The sequence below is a fragment of the Physeter macrocephalus genome, chromosome 8 (genome assembly GCF_002837175.3).
Source record: "Physeter macrocephalus isolate SW-GA chromosome 8, ASM283717v5, whole genome shotgun sequence".
Lineage (NCBI taxonomy): Eukaryota > Metazoa > Chordata > Mammalia > Artiodactyla > Physeteridae > Physeter > Physeter macrocephalus.
In genome coordinates this window covers 25,387,069-25,408,198 of record NC_041221.1, presented here as the reverse complement: position 1 = coordinate 25,408,198, position 21,130 = coordinate 25,387,069, and the positions used below count along the sequence as shown (strand labels likewise).

The 21,130-nt window shown below is 40.3% G+C and overlaps 1 protein-coding gene across 3 annotated transcripts in view; it reads left to right on the top strand.

Annotated features, from left to right (window-relative positions):
- CTNND2 (catenin delta 2) overlaps positions 1–21,130 on the top strand; it is a 453,358-nt gene that overhangs the window by 54,669 nt on the left and 377,559 nt on the right. For all 3 annotated transcript variants that reach the window (XM_007115618.2, XM_028492809.1, XM_024125559.1), the window contains one exon: positions 10,072–10,327. In XM_007115618.2, coding sequence (XP_007115680.1) covers positions 10,072–10,327 — 256 coding nt within the window. The remainder of the gene's footprint in view (positions 1–10,071; positions 10,328–21,130) is intronic.

Here is a 21,130-nt window from a genome sequence, read left to right as displayed (position 1 = left end):
CCACCCTTTGGTTTCCAGATCATCTGTAGTTGCTGTCACCCTGCAGCAGCCCAGGTGAATAGTGACAGAGACCATATGGTTGGTCAAGCTGCGAATACTTACTGGCCCTTTACAGAAGTTTGCTGACCCGTGTTCTAAGCCATCAGTGGAGAACCAGGCTGAATGAATAAACGAGTGTTTTTCTCCTATCTCTCCTCTGAGAGAAGGCAGGAGTGTCCTCTGAAAGCTTCAGAGGGGACAATCTGTTTGCCCAGCCCTTTCCCGGTAACAGTAACCTCTGCCCTGGCCGAGATCCGTTGAGGTGTGCCATCCAGATGCCCAAGACACCCTCCCTGCCCGCATCTTTGAACCTGAGGCACTTTTGAGGAAATATGCTGATTTCCACAACACTATGGAAATTTCCAGAAGTGCATGGGTGGTCTCTTGGGGACAGGTGGGGAGAAGCCACCTCTCCAGCTCCTAAGCATAAAGCCACAAGCCCTCTCTCCCTCACACCTGCTCAGGTTACTCCCTATTTCTATCCTGAATTCATTTCAAGTCCTTACCCTTTCCCAGCTAACCCTGCACCTCCAGGAACTGTCTCTATCAGAACCCACATGTTTGAGAAAATGCTTTTAATACGGGTATATATCTCTCACTTATAAATTACATACATATTATACAATAGTATTAAATTATATCTAGTAAAGGCAAGATTAAACTTCAATAAAGAAACATTTTAAGATTGTTTTCCCAGGAATTCCCTGGCGGTCCAGTGGTTAGGACACCGTGCTCTCACTGTCAGGGGCCCCGGTTCGATCCCTGATCGGTGAACTAAGATCCCACAAGCCGCGCAGTGCAACCAAAAAAATTAAAAATAAAGTTAAAAAAAAAATGATTGCTTTTCCATATCCAGAGGGTTATTTTTCACATCCCCTGTGCTCTACACACCCCACACTTAGTGCCACCACTGGTACAGACCTTTAAGAAGCTTCCAGAGTCAGAGCAAATACCCTAATTCCTTGGGAGAAGAGGACAGGTTCTTACGAGGCCTGTTAGACCTGAACTGCTCCAGGGTCACTGGCTTTTGGCTCAGATCGGTGGCCAAGGTGACTCTTCAGCCTTACCTCTCTGCTGTGAAGTAAGGCCACTGGCCGGGGGTCCTTCAGTTCCATCTGTAGAGCATTTCCAGAGGATACTTCCAGGAGAGTGGGGCAGGGGAATTGAAGGCCACTTGCTGCTCTTGAGGGAATCCGCACTTGGGAGTGAAGTCAAGTGTATTGGCCTTAACAATTTGGGAATTACTAGGTGGTGCCATAGCATCGAGCAGGTGAGACAGGATGACAAAGCATACAGCCCGTCGCCACTTTCAGTGATGGTTCTCAGTGCTTTGAATGTATTTACTAATCCTCAGAACCGCCCTATGAAGGAGGTGCTATTATGGTGCTCACTTTACGCATCAGAATACTGAGGCACAGAGATGTTGAGTAATCTGCACAAGGTCACGCGGGTTGTATGGAGCCAGTCTTTAAACCTTCACACCCAGGCAGTTTTGCCCTGGGACCTGGGCTCTTACCAGTCATCTTGGTTGAGCCTGCATTTGTAAAAATCATCATTCAAAAACAAAATAAATATACATCCATTTTCATCTCGAGAGCGTCAGGATTTCCTGTGTCCTGTGTTAGTCAGATAATATCTGTTGAAAACAAACCATGTGCTCGAGGGGCTTCAGGTCCCAAGAAGCTTAAACCAACTCCTTGTCGTCACGCACGCTCATTTTAGTTTCAGGGAAGGACCTAAAATAGGAAAAAATAACTGGTAACAGAAGGTAATATATTAAAGGCTAAATGAATATTCCAGACAAAAATGAAGACAGAGTATTAAGAAAAGCACCAAAAAAAAAAATAGAACATATTCAAAATTAAGCAAGCAGGATCATTGCGAAAGAGAAGAGGACATCCCTCAACTGGTGACACTGGACTCAGAGGCTCAAAAGTAACTCCTTTGAACGGTCAACCATTCAAATTCGTTTCTTGCATGCCTGCCTCACTTGCTTAGATCTGGCACAAATTCAACTAAGTTGAAATCATTTTTCTTACTAATATGTATTTTCCTCTCACAGGAAAAACTGGGAAAAAAACTCCCGTCCTCTTTATACAATTGCAGAATTAAAATGACCTTAACTGTAAAAAAAAAAAAAAACAACACATACTGTCATTTCTTTCCTAGATAACATGTAACTCAAGTGGTACCCACTCTTGGTCCCTCAGTGCTTCAGCTCTGCTTCCACCTGGCTCAGGGTCCCGGGCATTATCTCCTGTGGCCATTCTTCTCTCCCATCCCTGCTCAGGCCCATGCTGACCCCATCCCTGGGCCTCCCTTTCCAAACACCACTAAGGCCATCCTGAGTTATAGATTGTGCTAGAGCTGAGAGATACTCCAAGATGACTATACCGAGAAGAGCAGGAAACAGCTGTAGTCCTCGAAGATGAGACAGATTGAAGCTCCCTAAACTTCCCCTCCAAAGGCGATTTCTCAGCTTCTCCCCCTATACCCAACCTACCGCCATCTTTTTTTCCATCCCTCCGTCTTGGCCACCATAGTTACCCTCTCACCCCTGTTACTTTATTATGAAGGCTGACTTAGATCCCGATTCAGACAAGAAGCACAGTCTACCTTTGGGTGTTCAAAAAGGTCCTTGAGCCTTTCCCAAACCAAAAAGCCTCCTAACCATAACGTCAGAGCCTTACGTACGTGCATTTGTATACGTTTGTGTGCATGTTAGAGAATCAGGGTTGACAAATGCCATTTCTCCCCTCTCCTGCTCCAGGCTGGTGGATGGTAAAACATACAACAGGGTTCACAGCTCACACACAAGAAATCAATTGGATTTTATTCAGCTGGGCCAGCACTCGGGGCCACGGCTGTGCCAGGGAGCATGGTCTGAAGAGGGTGTTCTGCCCGCACCCCAGACCTAGCTCTGACCCTTCCTGCTCAGGCACCCCAGCCAGTGCTGGACAATGTCAACTGAAAAATACATGCACAACGTGAGAGGTGTAAGTTAAGTTTTATTTGGGGCAAAATGAGGACTCTAGCCTGGGAGACAGCAGCTCAGATAGCTCTGAGGACCTGGTCCAAAGAGGCAGGCGGGGGAAGGTCAGTATAGATGTGATTTTGGTGAAGGGGGGGTCCATGCAATCAAGCACATATTTTTTTGCAGAAGTTTACTGCTAGTCACAAGGAGCAGACGTCACCATTAATGATTTTAGTGCTTTTCTAGATGTGAGGAGATGCAAGAAGTGGGCTCATAAAATCTTCCCCTGAAAGTATCTAACTATCTGAAGGCCTGTTCTGCCAGTTTTGCCCAGAGCACAGAGTGCCTCATTCCTCATCTCCACCGTGAACTCCTTTCGGGGGTGTTGAAGGTCAGCGGTCGCAGCAGCTTGTGATTTCATCCCTGTAGAGGCAGGTGGCAAGTGCCAGCTTTTAGTTGGCAACAAGGACCACAGACCTTTTCCCCCACTCTGTCCCAGCAGAAGGGAGTAGGCTCAGAGGACGACCCCCCAGCCTCCCCGGGCCCAGATGTGACTTTGTAGGGTGGCAGAGACAGTAGAGCAGCTGCCCCTAGGGGCACCAGGACAGGACTGAGATAGGAGCCAGCATGGTGGCCCCGGAGATCTAGCAGCGCGAGAGAACGTAAAAGGGTCACTTCCTGAATCGGCAGTGGTGGCCACTCAACAGGGCCCCCCAGAGGGGACCCTCTTATCAGATGCATCCGTGCTGTCTCCCTGGGCAAGGAGCCAGGATGCTGTGGCTGCAGCAGAAGACCAGGCCACTGAGCGGTGAGTGGGGCAGTAGAGCAGATATCCCCACCTGCTCTTCCTGGACCATCCACCCAACGTCTGAGTCTTTACTTCTTGCACAATGAAAATTTAAAGAGGCACACTTTTAATTTGGGCGTCGGTTTAAATAAAACGTACCTTTTGTCCGGGATAAGCCTTGTCCAAACCAGAGCTTATATAATAAGGAGCACGGCCAGACAAAGAACGTGTGACTCTCATAGATTTGCTTATGCTAAAGTCATTAAGATGACACAGATTTTTATTTCAAACTCAAACATATCAATGACTGTCAACTTAGGAGTTATTTGATGAACGTAAATACTTGACTCTGACAACCCCTCAAACACATCTTTCTAAACTAGCAAAAATGGCCAACATTGGCTGGGTTGACAGTCATATGCATTTCCTTTTGGATAAATGTGATCCTGAGTGGAGAAAATAAGCTTTCTGTGATGAAGGTGTCAGCTTCTAATAAAGAATGAATTAGCGTAGGTACGCTGCAAGGGGAAAACCTGCTAAATATCCTTATGAGGTTGACAAATACTGCGACATAACAAGAAACAAGAATGGGATGAAAATATTTGCCCATATGGAGAAAGCATTTTTTAAAAAACTTAACTTTCTGCAGTAATAGCCAATACTTCATAAAGTTATAGAGGGATTACATAGAACCTTCATATTCATAAAATTTTATTGCTATTCTTCAATAAAATATAAATAACATTTTCAATGAAATTCATTTTTTGAGTCCACAAAAGGTGGAATATTAACAGTTTATTACTTATTAAAGGCTGTTACTTGAAATTGTAAAAATGATTGCTTTCCACTGGAGCAAGTCAAATTAGATCCTCCACAACCTCTTAGTTAAAATGTTTACCTCTTTTAAATCTAAAAAGTCAGGGGCACATGATTACCCAACTGGAAATTTTTAATGAGCCCAGTGATAAATATCATCTTAAAACCAGGAAGAGCTTCCAGGTGCTTACCTATATCAACTCACCTAAAATGGTGTAAATACAAAGTCTAATTACAGCTGAAGGAGAACAGAGTGTTTGCTGGTCGAACAGTCGATAAAATTTAGAAACAGCAACATCAACACCAGTAATCAACATCAACACTAATAATAATCCTGCATTAAACGCCTCTCCCCCACAAAGATAATGACATATGACGTTGAAAGATTATGTTAAATTTACCCTTGAATATTTTTCCATTGAGCTGAGCTTGGACCAACCTGTGCAGCGTACAGAAAATTGGAAGACATGTATAATTCAGTTCTAGATGATAATACTATTGGGAATATAGTGGATTGGGTGGTGAAGGTTCCTCATCCCTGAAATGATAGAGTTGTTATTATTTAAGTAATAACTTTAAAGGTATATAGGCCATGTTTTTGGACCCATTGTCACCTAAGCCATTTTTGTTTTCTGAGCTTGCAGAAGGAATGTTATTTAATCAGCTTATTGTTTGCTGACTTTGTATTTTATAACATGTGTAAAAGTATTTTATGTTTTCATATCTCTCTCTGTACAAATATACATAAAAGCAAAGATAAATAATACGAAAACAAAAAAAATGTTTTTTCTTTCTTCTGTTGAACCCTGCTTTATAGTCCATCTCCCAAGTTTCTTCATGTGCCAGAGTCTTGTATTTTATTCTGTTCTCCTTTTTTTCCATTGTCAGTAAATAATAGATGTAACCATCTATCCTCATCAAAATAGAACGTTTGCTTTTATTAAAAAGGATCTCCCTTCCCTTCTTTCAAACAAAATACAACACATAAAACATCTATTTGTTTTCCCTTTACGCACTAGACCTTTATTTGTGTAGCTCTTTGGAAAACATATAATTTCATGAACAGCGTGAGAAGGTGAAGTATCAGGTCAACTGCTGAAGAGTCTACTTTAAAAATCTCCCCGAAGAGGCTACTTTTAAACTCTCCCCAAAGAGACCAGCAGTGTGATTCATTGAGTTGGAAGAGCTTATTGAGGGGAGAAGGGGCTGTTAGCGGCGCAGGTGAGAAGAGAGAGGAGTGTTTACAGAGCTGATAAAGCACCTTTTACTTCAAATGTTTGCTGCCGTAAGAAAGTTCAGTTGAATAGAGTAATCCTCCAAGGTGGGTGATTTGGTCAACTGAGCTCTAAAACTCAAACGAGAGAAAACGTCGGCCATAACGTCCTTTTGGGTTCCTCCATATACCATCTTACGAAAAACCCGAACGCACTTTTCGGCCAACCGAGTATGACAGGACAGAAATTAAGGGAAAATTTGTGTTAAAGAAAACTCTTTTAATGGTGTGATCGGTATCCACTTATCTGTATTAATAGAGAGCCACAGTCTGCATCAAACACACCGCAGTCTGAACAGGCAAGGCGAAAAGGGAGAAATCAGTTTTAACGTGTTGAAATCATTCTTTTACCTCATGCTTAAAAAAATATAAAGTATTACATTGTTACATTACCAATGGCTAGTTTGAGATCTCTTAGTTTCTCATGCATTTCCTTCTATATGATCATATAACCTACCCTTTAAAAGAGTGTATTTTTCTCCCCATTTGTATTGCTATTTTGCGTTATTTTCCTTGCATTGATCAGTCTCTAATTTATTTGAATTTGACAGTATCAGTTTGAGTTCTAAATTTATATTTTGAAATTCTCATCAGGTACTCTATTTATTGTGACCTAAAAAAGTTGAAACTTCTGGCTTCAGGAATGATACTTCTGAAAGGCCATTTGTCAAGTGACAGAAATGTGATTGTGATTTTTTTCTTCAAATATGATCTTTCTGGAAGTTGTTTACCCATCTTAAATTTCATAATCCACTCTCTTTTTTTCTTAATATAGTAGTATCACTGATTAAACGAAGACTCAAAAAATTTTAAAATAAAATTAAGATAACTATATGTATCATATTCTCGATTTTCCTATAAATGAACAAAGTTAGATTTTTCTGCATATCTCAGTAAATTCAATTAAATGATAAATGGTGTAAATTAGTTAGCCCACCACAGTGTAATAGTTTCTTCCAGTAGAATATTCAGATTGTTGATTCCTATTATAAATCTGTCTCTTCTCTGTACTTTTGGTAGACATTACCCTTAATTTTAGGCCTCATCATTTTTCTAAGTTTTCTCACTGTTAGGTAATTCAGTAATACACATATTTGAGGTTATAAACCTAGCTCAGCTTATAAACCTGTAAGCATAAACTCTGGAAGCAGAGTGCAAGGGGTTGAATTCCTTCTCTACTAAATATAAGGCAAACTTGGGCAAGTTATATCATCTCTCTGTGCCTCAGTTTCCCACCTGTAAGGTGAGAATGACATGTTTGTTCTTCTATAGAGTTGTTGGACAAAATATGAGTCCACACAAATGAAGTGCTTACAGGAGCTATAAAGTCTGACATCCAGTGGCAAGGGCCTTTCACTCCAAAGCAAAATATACAATCCCTTTTCTAATGTGAGCTGATTGCAGCATTGTTAGGCAATAGTAATAGCTCATTTGTTTAACATTTTGCACATATTAGGCATTAAACGATTTCATGCATTTAAAGCAAACAATGATCGCACGGGGTCACTGTCTTCTCTTCACTTTACAATCAGGAAACTGGAGCTTTGAGAGCTCAGTTTCTTGCTGGATACAAACAATTGACCAAAAAGCCCAGATGTGGACCTACCTGATTCTCTAACTTCAGAAGCCAAGCTCTGAACGCGTTCCCTGACATTTCCCCCCTGAAAAGGCCAAAGTAGAATACATATCTGAGCCTAACAATGTTCATAAACTTTCCTTTGCCTTTTCTCCCTCCTCATACACTGAGATGTTGCCTTCTTGTTTCTACTCAGTTAGTTGCATTTCCCACCTTATTTTCACGTTTTGCCCCAGTCTCCCTTATCCTCTGCATAATTTTTTGTTTGCTCCTGGGATTGCTTTTCTTGAACTCCTCTTGTTATACTGTATTCTTTTTTTTTTTTTAATACCTTTTTTTTTTTTCCTTTTTCCTGGCCGTGCCACGCGGCTTGCAAGATCTTAGTTCCCCGACCAGGATCAAACCTGTGCTCCGGAGTCCTAACCACTGGACCACCAGGGAAGTCCCTATTCTTTTTAAATTTATAGTCCTTTGAGAGTTTCTGGTGTGGCTAGTTAGCTTGTTTCCCTTACCTATATTATCATTTTTTTTTAACAAGAGTGTTTCTTCACGTTTCATTATTAAATCCTGATCTCTGCCATTTTGCCCTCCCTTCCTGTTAATCACTATAGCTAATGTATTAATAACAAATAATTTTGCATAGAAAAGGATTTTTTTCTGATATTAGTAACCCTTTTCAGCAAGTTTAAGTGCAGATGTTTAGTTCCTGAATGGAAAAAATGCATCTTTCTGAAAAATGTCAGGTTATAGTTAGTTTTCCCCGTTTGCCCTTGATTTGCTGGCTGGCTTTTCACAACTCTTCTAGAAAATGAAATTTTGTTTACCTCTTTGCATTTGTTCTTCCAAGAGCATGGTTATGCCTGGCCTGAATTTTTAACCCCTGTCCCCATGACATAAAGCACATCGTTCATAAATTTTAAAACATGAATTTTAATTAGACATGCTTGCAAAATTTTGGAGACAATATAAATGCTCCATAAATTGCATAAAGACGTAAGACAGATTTTCTGGTTGTGAACTTAATGTTTATTAGTCTAATCTAATGACTTTGAAACTTAATCCATCAGGGCAGCCCTCATCATTTCAAAATACTGCTCTTCTGGGAAAATACACACTTTTTGTTTAGAAAGTTTTCTTAAATATTTTTCTAGTCTTCACCATGTCACAGTGCCTAGTCTCCTAATTTTGGTTATTATGAGATTAAGTATTAAAAGTTCATTGGAATGAGAAACCCTGAACTCTGTTAAAATCAGCTCTCATATTAGGATATGTTTCTCCAGTTCACTTTGCAAGTTTTTGTCGTTTCGACAGGATATCCTTAACTTTTAACATTAACATTGTTTCCTCAATGTGACATAATTTCTTTTGTATTTGATTTCACATATGTCTTCTAATGAGAGAGAGGATAAAATAAGCTCTATCACCATCCACTATGAAGCGCTCAGAAAGTCCGAGTTGTGGGGTGTGATTCGTAATTGGAAACTAATTCCACGTAGAGCTTGCATGGTATTAATGGCCTTATCTAGACACTGGCTGTATTGGGGTTATATTCCGATCTACAATGCTAGTAAGTATAGGTGCTATCTAATATTGATCATGGCTAAATATCACAACAATTAATAACAGGTCGCATTCTATTAATATGGAAGATGCTCTTTTCATTGTATGTCAGCTAAACCTTAGACGTCAAGTATTTTTGAGAACCAGATAAAAGTAATGACAGGAAACAAACTCCAAAGAACCCAGGAAGGAAACCAAAAACTGAAATTCAGTTTGGAAATAGTCAAACCAATTTTAGTAACTGGTGTCAAATCTTCTCCAAACAATTTAGGCGTATTGAAAAGATGCAAATACTTCTGGAAAAGCCAAGTCAGCTCTTTATTTTGTTTGTGTTGCAGTTGGGCAGGTCTTCATCTCCTCTCGCGTGCCCACCCTTCACCAAATGTATTTGTTACTATGACAGCTCAAGTTGAGAAAGAGGCATATAAAAATCCTGTGGGTGTTTGTTAAACTTTACAAGAACTAGGACAGTCCTGCATTTAACGCTCAAGTACTAACTATGGACCTGGGTCCACCTCCACCCCCATGCATACACATCCTCTCACTTTTTCCTTATTTTCTTTTATTTAGGAGAAATTAACCACATTACTAAATTTCTTTCACACGCTTAATAGAATTAACGTAACCTCACCTGAGCGAGCACTTTCTGAGTTTTCTCAGCCTAAACAGTAAAGAAGTAACTGTCCACGATTCCTTAGAAGATATTCCTTACATCTCTTCTGGGTTTTACCTCCGCACAGAGTTTACATTTCCGATTAACAGACCTTCTCGTGGATGTTGGTAAAAGCAGCAAACACACCGCAGATGCATTTTCGCCCTAGAGTGGAAAGGTTTATTCCTGAAATAGCATGCTGATTATCATTTTATGGGTAACATCGAATGTGTTAGTTCAAATATGACAGAATTTTTTTTTTTTTATTCTTTCAAACCCTTGTTTTTGTTTTTGTTTTTGTATGTGTGTAATTTTCCCCCCTGCCTAGACCTGGTTAACCGTTTCTGTGAGCAGGTCCTCAATTTTTTACTTTGTCCCTACTTTCCTGTCCTAGCCCCGTCTTCCCCCGGTGTCGACTCCGTCCCCTTGCAGCGCACAGGCAGCCAGCATGGTCCGCAGAGCGCTGCCGTGGCCACCTTCCAGAGGGCCAGCTACGCCGCCGGCCCGGCCTCCAGCTACGCGGACCCCTACCGGCAGCTGCAGTATTGTCCTTCCGTCGAGTCTCCGTACAGCAAATCCGGCCCTGCCCTCCCTCCCGAAGGCACCTTGGCCAGATCCCCGTCCATCGATAGCATTCAGAAAGATCCCAGGTGGGTACCAACCTTTTTCTCTTCCCGATCACTGCTAAAGAGGTTTTCGAACCAGGCCTTGTTACTACATGATTTCTTTTTGTGTCGCGTTATTGCATCCATGTCACTGGCTGAGTATGAAAGCGTTGACTTTGGTTGGGTTTTATAATCTTCTGTTTGATTTGGTATATTGGTATCGATCATGGATCCCTAGTATCTTCTCGGTTCAACAGCAAAGACGATCTTTTGATCAGAACATTTGTAGCTGCTTGAGGGTTTCAGCTATTTGATGAGATGTTGAACAGTTTTCTTTCATGCAATAGAAATGGAGGATTGGGGGGTTATATCATTTGACTTCAAATACTGTGGTCTAGGTATTTTCTTGTCTCCGTAGAAGCATGCTTTGTCGCGTTGCATGTTTCCATTCATCAGAGTGGAAAGTGGCACACCTACCAGGTTATACTAACAACTGGAAATTTAGAAAACCCTTATTACCTTCATTTTTGTGTCTGAAAATAAACATTAGGCTGAAGTTGATTGGACATTGATTAAAAACTTGAATATAATATATTAAAGAAATTGTTATTATTGAGAAGTGTTTCTTTTTTGCTTTCTTTTTTCAACGGTGGTGAGGGATTTAGTGATACTCTACTTCTGAAATTGGAATTGAATTCCTGTAGATTTAAGTGATGTTTTATTCATAGGCATTTGATTTATGCAGAGTCCCATAAATATATGCATCTGTGAATACTATAGCTATATCAGATTCCTGGTATGTCTTTGTAATGGGGCATGTCACTTGAATCTGGCAGTGTACTTAAAATTCATCTCAAGGAATTTTTGGATATTTTCTCTGATAGAGCACACAAGTGCATGTGTACTATATTGAGGGGTTTGCATAGATTCTTTTGTAAAAAGAAAATAACTTCTACATACATAAAAGGCAGAATGGGACCATTTTATGGTATTCTTTGAGATAGCTTCTTTAGCACAATTCAAACCTGCTTGGAGGGTTTATGTTAAATATTATATGTGGTAGAACCTCCATTGTTAAGGTGAATTGTAATAAGTGCTCACTGTTAACTACTAGAAATAAGAAGAATTCTTATACTTACATTGTCCGGCATCCTGCTTCTCTGGATTTTCAGTCGAAACAGGGATCTCTATCGTCTTGGTCCTGAAATCTGCCCCAGATCCTTCAGTATTCTTGGCATGTGTGGGTAGAAGGTACTTCAGATAACAACACCTCAACACTCTCTTTCTTTCTTCAATATTTATTATTTTTTAATTGAAGTATAGTTGATTTACAATGTTGTGTTAGTTTCTGCTGTACAGCAAAGTGATTCCGTTATACATATATATGCATTCTTTTTTATACTATTTTCCGTTATGGTTTATCCCAGGATATTGAATATAGTTCCCTGTGCTCTACAGTGGGGTCTTGTTGTTTATCCATTCTATATATAATAGTTTGCATCTGCTAACCCCAAACTCCCACTCCATCCCTCCCCCAACACTCTATTTTAAAATAATTTTTCTAGATATGCTATTGAAAACATGTAGAAATAGAAGTAAACTCTTAGGAAATGCTAAATAGAAAAATACATAATTGGATTGGCATTGCTTTATTTAACATTGTATACTTAAATTGAGGCTAAGCGTTTAATCTTCGGTGGAAAGGTTTTAAAATTTCATATTAGGGGAATTTGGCTTGATAGGAACCCAAATTTATGTTTCTCTAGCTACAGCTTCGCTTCTTTATTTTATACTGTGTATTAAAGGCATTTTATTTTATTAAATGGCGTAGGCTTCTCATTTTACGTTACTGTCACTTTTATAGCCTTTTTTCTTCTTTCAGTGTATCATCATGGCTATTATCTTTTTAAGTTATGGATTATGTGACATATATTTATTGAGTGCCCACTGTAAACCAAAAGAGAGAAACACCAATGAGAAATGTTAGAATGAATAAGAGTATACTGGCCACTGACCTTTTGTAGGTGTAAACTTTTATACAAATCAGTGTTATAGGAATTACAGTTTACTATGTTGTTTTTAAGAAGGCTAAGCATTGGCTTTAAATATGTGTTAATTCTGAAAAAAAATCATACCACCATCCTAAGGTCAGGTACAGAAGCAAGACAAACAGAACCAGATCTAGAATCAGAACTGAATTATTATGGCTTAATGTAAAAGGAGCTAATAATAATAACCTGGCATTATGCAAAATGGGTATATAAAACACAATAATGCCTTTCTTGTAGAGTTTTTTTTTAAATAAAGGAATATGTCACAGTGTTCAGATTTAATTGAGACAGCCCAAATCTAATCTAAAATTCTAGTCCACAATCTAATGCTTCTTTTATGATAACATTTTTGCATCTTCTTTTGAATAACGAATTTTGGTTCTTCCTAGGTGACTATTACTAGAACGGGTATCTTTTACTTTGGGGGTTCAAAATTGTTTATTTCAGCATTATAACTTAGGATTTAAACTTTTCCAGCTTTTAGACTTCTTTCAAGCTTTTATACATACATTTTTGAAGAGAATTTGTTAAAGTTTTATTTATCATTAAATACCAGACCATGTAAGCCTCTTTGCCATTGCAAACATGTATTTATAGCACATTACAATTCTCAAAGCACTTTTCCTTACATCTTTAACTTAATTCTCCTTTGTGGGAGGAAACTGATATCCCCATATTTTGTGCCTTAAATAAATGGAGAATTGGAATAAATGACCCGTGGGTGCACAGGCTAGAATCCACACTTTTAGGACACGGGGCACGTATTGGCATGGGCATTTATATTTCTTTATAAAAAATAAAAAGGAAAAGGAAAGACTATACTCACATCTTTTATGATTTTCTTGGAGGATGAGTAAATGATAGCACCAGTTTTCTGTGCGTAGGAGTGAATGAAGGAATGAAGGAAATGATACAAATTGTCTAAATAGGTCTGGTCTCTCTGATAATTGCTTATGGATATGTGGTCTTTGTTTTGTTTCTCCTTTCTTTTCTCTTCTACTATCTGCCTATCTGTCTTATTGCAGACCAGTATCTTTTCTCTATTAAGGAGCTTCAGTGAGGAGTTTGCAAGCAAATCATCCATTTTAAAATAAGAATTTGAAATCAGGGTAGCCCCAATTCAGTCATTAGAATTGAAACCAGAAACTCCCTGTTACCTTTTTTTCTTTTTTGATATTTTGATGACATTTATTTATTTATTTATTTAGGCTATTTTATTTTATTTTTTTAATTTATTTTTTTAAATTGAAGTATAGTTGATTTACAGTGTTGCATTAGTTTCAGGCGTACAGCAAAGTGATTCAGGTATACATATATATATTCTTTAAAACAACTTTTTAAAATTTTTTCTAAGCCATAGGATATGAAAGGATTGGTTCCGAAGGATGAGGTTTTTCTAGCTTACTTGGCTGAGTCATATAGATCGGGGCAAAACTTTGGACTTTTCACTTTTAATTGCGCCTACTGTACTCCAGCAAAGAATGCACAGAAACCTTTTATACAAGGAGACGGTAGAATCTGATTGCCTTTTTAAGTCAGCAATCACTTTGAAAAAAAAAATTTATATATATAACGTTTGCTTTACAGCCACGTTTGCTGAGAACTTTTTATTTGTTAATTGATGTTATCTTCCATAAAATGTGAATTTCTTAAGAATTATCACAGCTAATACGTTGTTGGTACTCTACCAGATATTGAGTTTTATACAGTGCTTTTAAACCTGTAGGTCAAATATAAATCTTTAAATTATATGAAAGGACTCATCCCAACTCAGTGATGTTGGGAGTGATAAATCATAGCATCCTTATTTTGAAAATGTGATTGATGAAATAACCAGAAAAAAAGCAAGACTGATGTACCTGGTGTACTAATGGTGCTATAAATGTTCTTGTCTATAAAAGAAGAAAAGTTATGGCTAAGACATTTACTGACATAACTTAATGTGTAGGTTGCAGCATGAATGGCATCTTTTAATCCAGTTGGATTAATCCCTTTTCAGGATATTGTAATCCGTGATGAAAACTACCTCAAAAGCAGTTTTTCAAACATGCTAAAGGAATCTAATTTACTGTAAACATGATTCACCATAAAATTCTATCTTCTTTTTGTTATGCAGTGTAAAAGAGAAATAAATGCAGCGACACATCTTTATGCTGAATTTGAGCCCAAATTAGCAACTGCATTTTCAGTTGGCTCTATCAAACTTGTTCTCCATGTTTTGTTTCAAGCCACAGTATTTGACCAATAAGCTAAAAATATGCACTTTTAAGGAATTACCTACTGTATTACTAAAATTATTTTATTATTGGATGTTGTATTGGTATATATTATTAAGTAATACTGCTTATAAATATCATTAGTTAAACCTAGGTTAAGAATGTTTTCCAAATGCTGTTTTTTTTTTCATTGCTTACCTGCCCACTCCATAACCACACAAAGCATATAGTGAAATGAATGCTCAGGAAACAAAATATATACAAAGATGCTTTTTTAAAGGTGAAGATTTAAAAAATATTTTTAGAATCTTTACTAACGTTTAAAGTGCCATTATTATGTCATTTAGGTAACATGTCTGAAGTGTTTGCAATAAAACAGTCATAATATTCTTCCTAGTTCAGTTCTGGGGTGGTGAATCTCTGGGGAGTTTGTTTTTCACTTTCAGTGTTCAATAATCATTTATTTAACTGGGGAAATGTCAGAGGGGGAAAAAAATACAGCATCTGCAATTTAAAGACCCTCAGTGTGAAGAGCACTTGGACGTCATTTATTCAGTTAGGCCAAAAGCAAGCCCAACAATTGGCCATTCAGTCTCTGTTTGAATGCCTCTCGAAATGGGCCACTCACCATCTCTTGAAGCATTTTATTAATTTCTTGAATAATTCAAGACTCGTACACTCATTTATATTGAAATCTTTACCCCTTGTAAGTTCACTCCCTGATCTTGTTTCTGACCTTTGCAGTCACGTTAGAATACGTCTATCCCTTCTTCAGAGACAGCCCTGAGGACAGTATTACTCCTCCCCCCAGTGCCTTCGCGGTGGGTTCTCAGTGAGACTTTTTATTTATTTATTTATTTATTTATTTTTGCGGTACACGGGCCTCTCACTGTTGTGGCCTCTCCCGTTGCGGAGCACAGGCTCCGGACGTGCAGGCCCAGCGGCCATGGCTCACGGGCCCAGCTGCTCCGCGGCACGTGGGATCCTCCCGGACCGGGCCACGAACCCGCGTCCCCTGCATCGGCAGGCGGACTCTCAACCACTGCGCCACCAGGGAAGCCCTAATTTATTATTTTTTTAATTGAAGTGTAGTTGATTTACAATGTTTCAGGTGTACAGCAAAATGATTCAGATATCTATAAATATGTATATATTTCTTTTTCATATTCTTTTCCATTATGGTTTATCACAGGGTACTAGATACAGTTCCCTGTGCTGTACAGTAGGACCTTGTTGTTTATCTGTTTTATATATAGTAGTGTGTATCTGCTAATCCCAAACTCCTAATTTATCCCTCCCCCACCCCCTTTCCCTGTTGGTAACCATAAGCTTGTTTTCTATGTCTGTGAGTCTGTTTCTGTTTTGTAAATAAGTTCGTTGGTGTCATATTTTAGATTCCACATATAAATGATATCAAATGGTATTAGTCTTTCTCTGTCTGACTTACTTCGCTTAGTATCATAAGCTCTAGGCCCATCCATGTTGCTGTAAATGGCATTACTTCATTCTTTTTCTTAATGGCTAAGTAGTATTCCATTATATATATAATGAAATTTTATATATATATACATATGTATAATTTTCTTTTTAACTTAAATGAGGGGCTTTACATTCACTTTTTGTTGGGTGATTCCGTTATTTGATACTTCAGACTCCAGTTTTGTTATCCAGCATGATTATTATAATGCACTACTCATGCCACTTGGAAATATGAAAAGCACACATATATGTCCTCAGCGAGGTTTTATCAACACATGGCCAGAGCCGGGCAGGGACACAGCCCTGTAGCTCTCATTCCTTTAAACTCTCCCCTCCAGGTCCGGCTGAAGGCACATGTGTTCTCGGTGACTTTTCTGGGGAACACTGTAGGGTGAACTCTGCAGGTGCAATGATAGCATGAAAAGAGCTGCATTCTTTAAGGAGCTTTTAAAGGTATGTGAGAGAGAAAGGTATACCCACAAATGACTGTAGTGCGTTGGGTAAATAAGACAGATGTGATAGAAGTACAGAGGCGGAATTGAGTGGTTGGCCGGAACCTTGAGGAATGCTTGATATTTACATATGAAAAAATGGGAGAGAAAGCTCTCTAGTTGAAAAGAAAAGAGGGCTGGAAGTCGGGGGTGGTGCCTGTTTGAAGTACTCCAGCCTGGTTGGGCTGGGATGGGAGGGCAGCTGTCCACCCACCGAGTCAACAAGAAATGTTAGCTTGCATCTCTGTATGCGGATTTTTTTACTTATAAATTATGAACATGGTATGTTAATTTCCTAGGGCTGCCTGGCCATACAAATTACCACAAACTGGGTGGCTTCAACCAACAAAAATGTATTCTCTTACAGTTGTGGAGGCCAGAAGTCTGAAAAATCACGGCCTGAGCTGCTCCCTCCCAAGGGTCTGGGGTGGCCCCGCCATCCCCTGAACGTGGCCGCAGAGCTTCAGTCTCTGCCTCTGTCTTCGCTTACACCTTCCTCTCTGTCTCACGTCTCCCATCCTGTTCCTATGAAGACACCAGTCACTGTATTTAGGATCCACCCTAATCCAGGATGACTTCATCTTCACCTAATTACATCTGCAAAGACACTGTTTCCAAATAAGGCCATATTCTGAGCTTCTGAATAGATACGAATTTCGGGGAGACACTACTCAGCTAACTACACGTTTCAGGGTACCGTTACACTACTTACACTGTAAAATAGATGTGCACTAAAGATAGAACTTGAAACGGGATGTTAAAGATAAAACACCACAATTAAAAGTTTTTATTTCAGTTTACATTTTTAAAATTTCTTTTATTGAAGCAGAGTTGATTTACAGTGTTGTGTCAATTTCTGCTGTACAGCAATGTGATTCAGTTATACATATGTATGCTTTCTTTTTTATATTCTTTCCCATTATGGTTTATCACAGGATATTGAATATAGTTCCCTGTGTTTACAGTAGGACCTTGTTGTTTATCCATTCTGTATGTAATAGTTTGCATCTGCTCATCCCAAAGTCCCAATCGCCTTGGCAACCACATGTCCGTCCTCTATGTCTGTGCGTCTGCTTTGTAGATGGGTTCGTTTGTGCCATATTTTAGATTCCACATATAAATGATATCATATGGCATTTGCCTTTCTCTTTCCCACTTACTTCACTTAGTGTGATAATCTCTAGTTGCATCCATGTTGCAGCCAATGGTACCATTTCATACTTATTTTATGACTGAGTAATATTCCATCATATATCTACCACGTCTTCTTTATTCATTCATCCATCAATGGACATTTAGGGAGCTGTGAAAGACCAGTATACACTTTTAATCGTAAAAACCTTTCTTTAGAAGGAGCAATGTGGTTGACTATGTTAGATCTGAGTGTATTATCACTCTTTTTGCCGGTTAACATGGCTGACGTTCATCACTCCAGGTGTGGAGAGATGGGTGAGCATAGCTATTTTCTTAGCCCTTGGCCGTGCTTGAATCATTTGTGCTACCTTGTTCGTATCGGGAGGGTTAGTTTAAAGCTAGATCGTATACTCTAAAACTTCACCTGGACCGGCACACATCGCATGGACCGACACACATCAACAGCAATAAGGAGCCCTAGTGGTCAAATTAGCAAGGGTGTGACTGTCATCCTTGCTGTGCTGTGGCTTCCAGTAAAAAATGCACCATCGTCTGAAATGTGGGCCCAGCGAGAGGGCCAGTGCCAACCTGCGGAATAAGTATGATCGTTCTGAGTCGCTTTATTTTGTTTGGTTAAGTAAATAAGTAGAATTTCAAACGTTCTCCCCTCTCAGCCCAGGTGATGATCTATTGCGGCGCTTCAGTGCTGGCTCTCATCCACCACAGGAAGAGTAGAGGAGGTCTGGGTTGTAAAGGGCGTCCAATACCCAGGGGAAAAGGATTCTCAGCAAGTCATGATTCCAGGCTTGATGCTCACCTGCTCTGCCTTCAGTGTCCATGTATGTAAAGCGGAAATGATAAAAGCGCCTTCCGCGTGAAGTTGTTGTGAGATGATACGTGTTCAGACCTCAAGGTCTTTGGGGCGTTTCCCGGCATAGGGAGGGGCCCGCTGTTGTCAGCACTGCCTCTCTGCTGCCAGCACGGGAGCACCTGGGGCCCAAGCCTCGCGCTGAGAATGGCACCTGGGAGTCGGAGACGTGGAAGAAGTGGGTGAAAGCACAGAGGCCGTGTGCTGCCAAGTGGGAGGGAAAGACCGAGGAGCAGATCCCGGGGGGATGCCCTGCTGGGAGGCCAGGGATGGGAGGGCATCTGGGGAGGCCAGAGCACAGGCCGGCGGGGGCGGCGAGGAGGGAAAACTGAGACCTGGGCCCTCACGGCCAGGAAGCAGAATCGGAAGATGGAAGGGAAGACTCCAACTGCAAAAGGATTTTGTTTGTTTTACAAAAGCCTCCTTTTCAGGATTCCTGTTATCAACTGAAAGGAAAGCAGTGTTTACACACAATACTTGTCTGTGCTCATCTTGATTCTCCCAGAGCCCACATTACTCATTTTGCCTTCTGTCTTCGGAATCCCTCGTAGGAGTGAACAATTGCATTTCTAAAAGAGCGACTCATTCGTAATACTACGCCCTCACCTCCTTTATACCAAAGCGGGTTCTGGCATAGGGACCTTGGCGACATCCCAGATGCATCCTTCTACCCGGGGTACTAATTAATTGGTTAATGAGTCATTAGCAGATACTCCATCAATTGTGATGGTAGAAATCTCTGCTTTGTGTTTTTCTGGTTTACAGGCTTTCCTCCTGAGAACCAGCCCCGTCCTTCCCCTCAGTCCACATGCTTTTGGTAAAACAGGCTCTACCCCAGGTTCGGAAGGTGAGCCTGTAGGTCACACCTGGTCCAAGAGCCAACCACTCATTGGGGCCTCCACCCACTAGCCAGACCCCCAGGGGTGCAGAGGAGCCTGAGAAAATCAAGTCCCTGCTCTCGAAAGTGGGCCACTGGACTTGCCTGCCTCATTTAGGGCAAAAAGCCAAATCCACGCTACCTGGAGCCTACCACGGGAGCAAAGGCTGTTGTACACCCTCCCCTTCTTCCCAGCAGAGTTCCCCCTCCTCGACCCAGCCTCTCTGAAGGTGGCCGTGGTGATCCTGGGTTTGGTCTCCATTATGAAGCCAGGAATATTTGTCTTTGGTCACTTAAGTTGTGTCTCTAATGATCTACCAGTGTGTCTGTCATATATCCTGATGCAGTCTTTCCAGAACTTAACATTAACCCCTCTACTTAAAGCCAGCTACACTCATTCCCTGTTTTAGGAACAGAAATAGCATCTTTCCCCTGATTCAAGGCAACTGAGAAGTTCCATTCAATAATTTAATTATCGTGAAATCTTTACCCAATCTGTTTATAGGAGAGATGAACTCTGGTGACACCATTTAGCATCAGGGGACCACCTCGGCTCCCTAGAAGTCAGAGCTCTGAAACATCAAGCAACTTTCGTCTTAATATTAAGGTCCCCAGTAATGATAAGTACAATGATAACATCGAAACAAAGATAATTGACGGTTTAAAGGAATGGCATATTGGATTCCTAAATAAAACAAATAATTAGTTTACAGTGTTGTTATCAGCCCTCAGTGTTACTTCTGCTAGTAATTCATATTTCTTCCTGCCTTAAGGTTAATCTCTATTTTCTCACTGATAACCAGGTTCATATGTTTGTGTCTGTGTGTTATCTGTTGGACTTAGATGTTCTCATACTGAAGAGAGCGTAGGATCTTGCAGGTGAAGTCATTCTTTGACAGTCGTTTAGGATGAAGCAGAAAGCGAAGCTACAGGTGGGAGGGAGGAAGTAAATCTCTCTCTTCGTCTTCCTTGTGAAAGACATGATCAGAATATTGAAGAGCCCCAGAGGAGTGTGAATATTAAAAACAGTGCCCCCTGGAGACAAGCTGAGAACCAAAAATGAGGCAGCCTCTTTCCTTGGAATCTCAAGGAGGGTTAGAGAGGCCCACAGACCTGGAACAGAAGCTCCTAATCTCGGGGCTCCGTTTTGGGGTCTCTGCCTCTATTTCCCTTCTGCGTGCTCTCCTTTCACTTCCCACTTGATACGTCCTAGAGTTCTGGAAAGTGGTTTGAAGGAATCGCAAGAAGGGTTTGTGCTTCAAAAGGAATCAAAGGAAAGTTTTGTGGGTCCGGCATTGAATAAGGTTATAAAAACGGACAAGAGCAAACCTCCTCTCCAAGGTTGGCTCCCACGAGTGGGAGCCCCCCACGGAAAAAAGAAACCAAGAAAATCCAGGGTGACAGGACTGGCTTCCTTGGTCAGTCATTCCTCAAGGACTGTCTTCTTCTAGGGGGAGCCTTGACAGCCCTACATTTGATTTTATTAAGGAAAGTGGCATCTACATATATGCCACATAGATTATGTGTATACATATACATATATTATGTGTGTATATGTACATACATAAACTATCTGTTAATCGGCTCTGCACACAGTTACCCAGAGATAAGATTTGAAAAACTTACGTAAGAACTTGATTTTTTTTTTTTTTTTTTTTTTTTTTTTTTTTGCGGTACGCGGGCCTCTCACTGCTGCGGCCCCTCCCGTTGCGGGGCACAGGCTCCGGGCGCG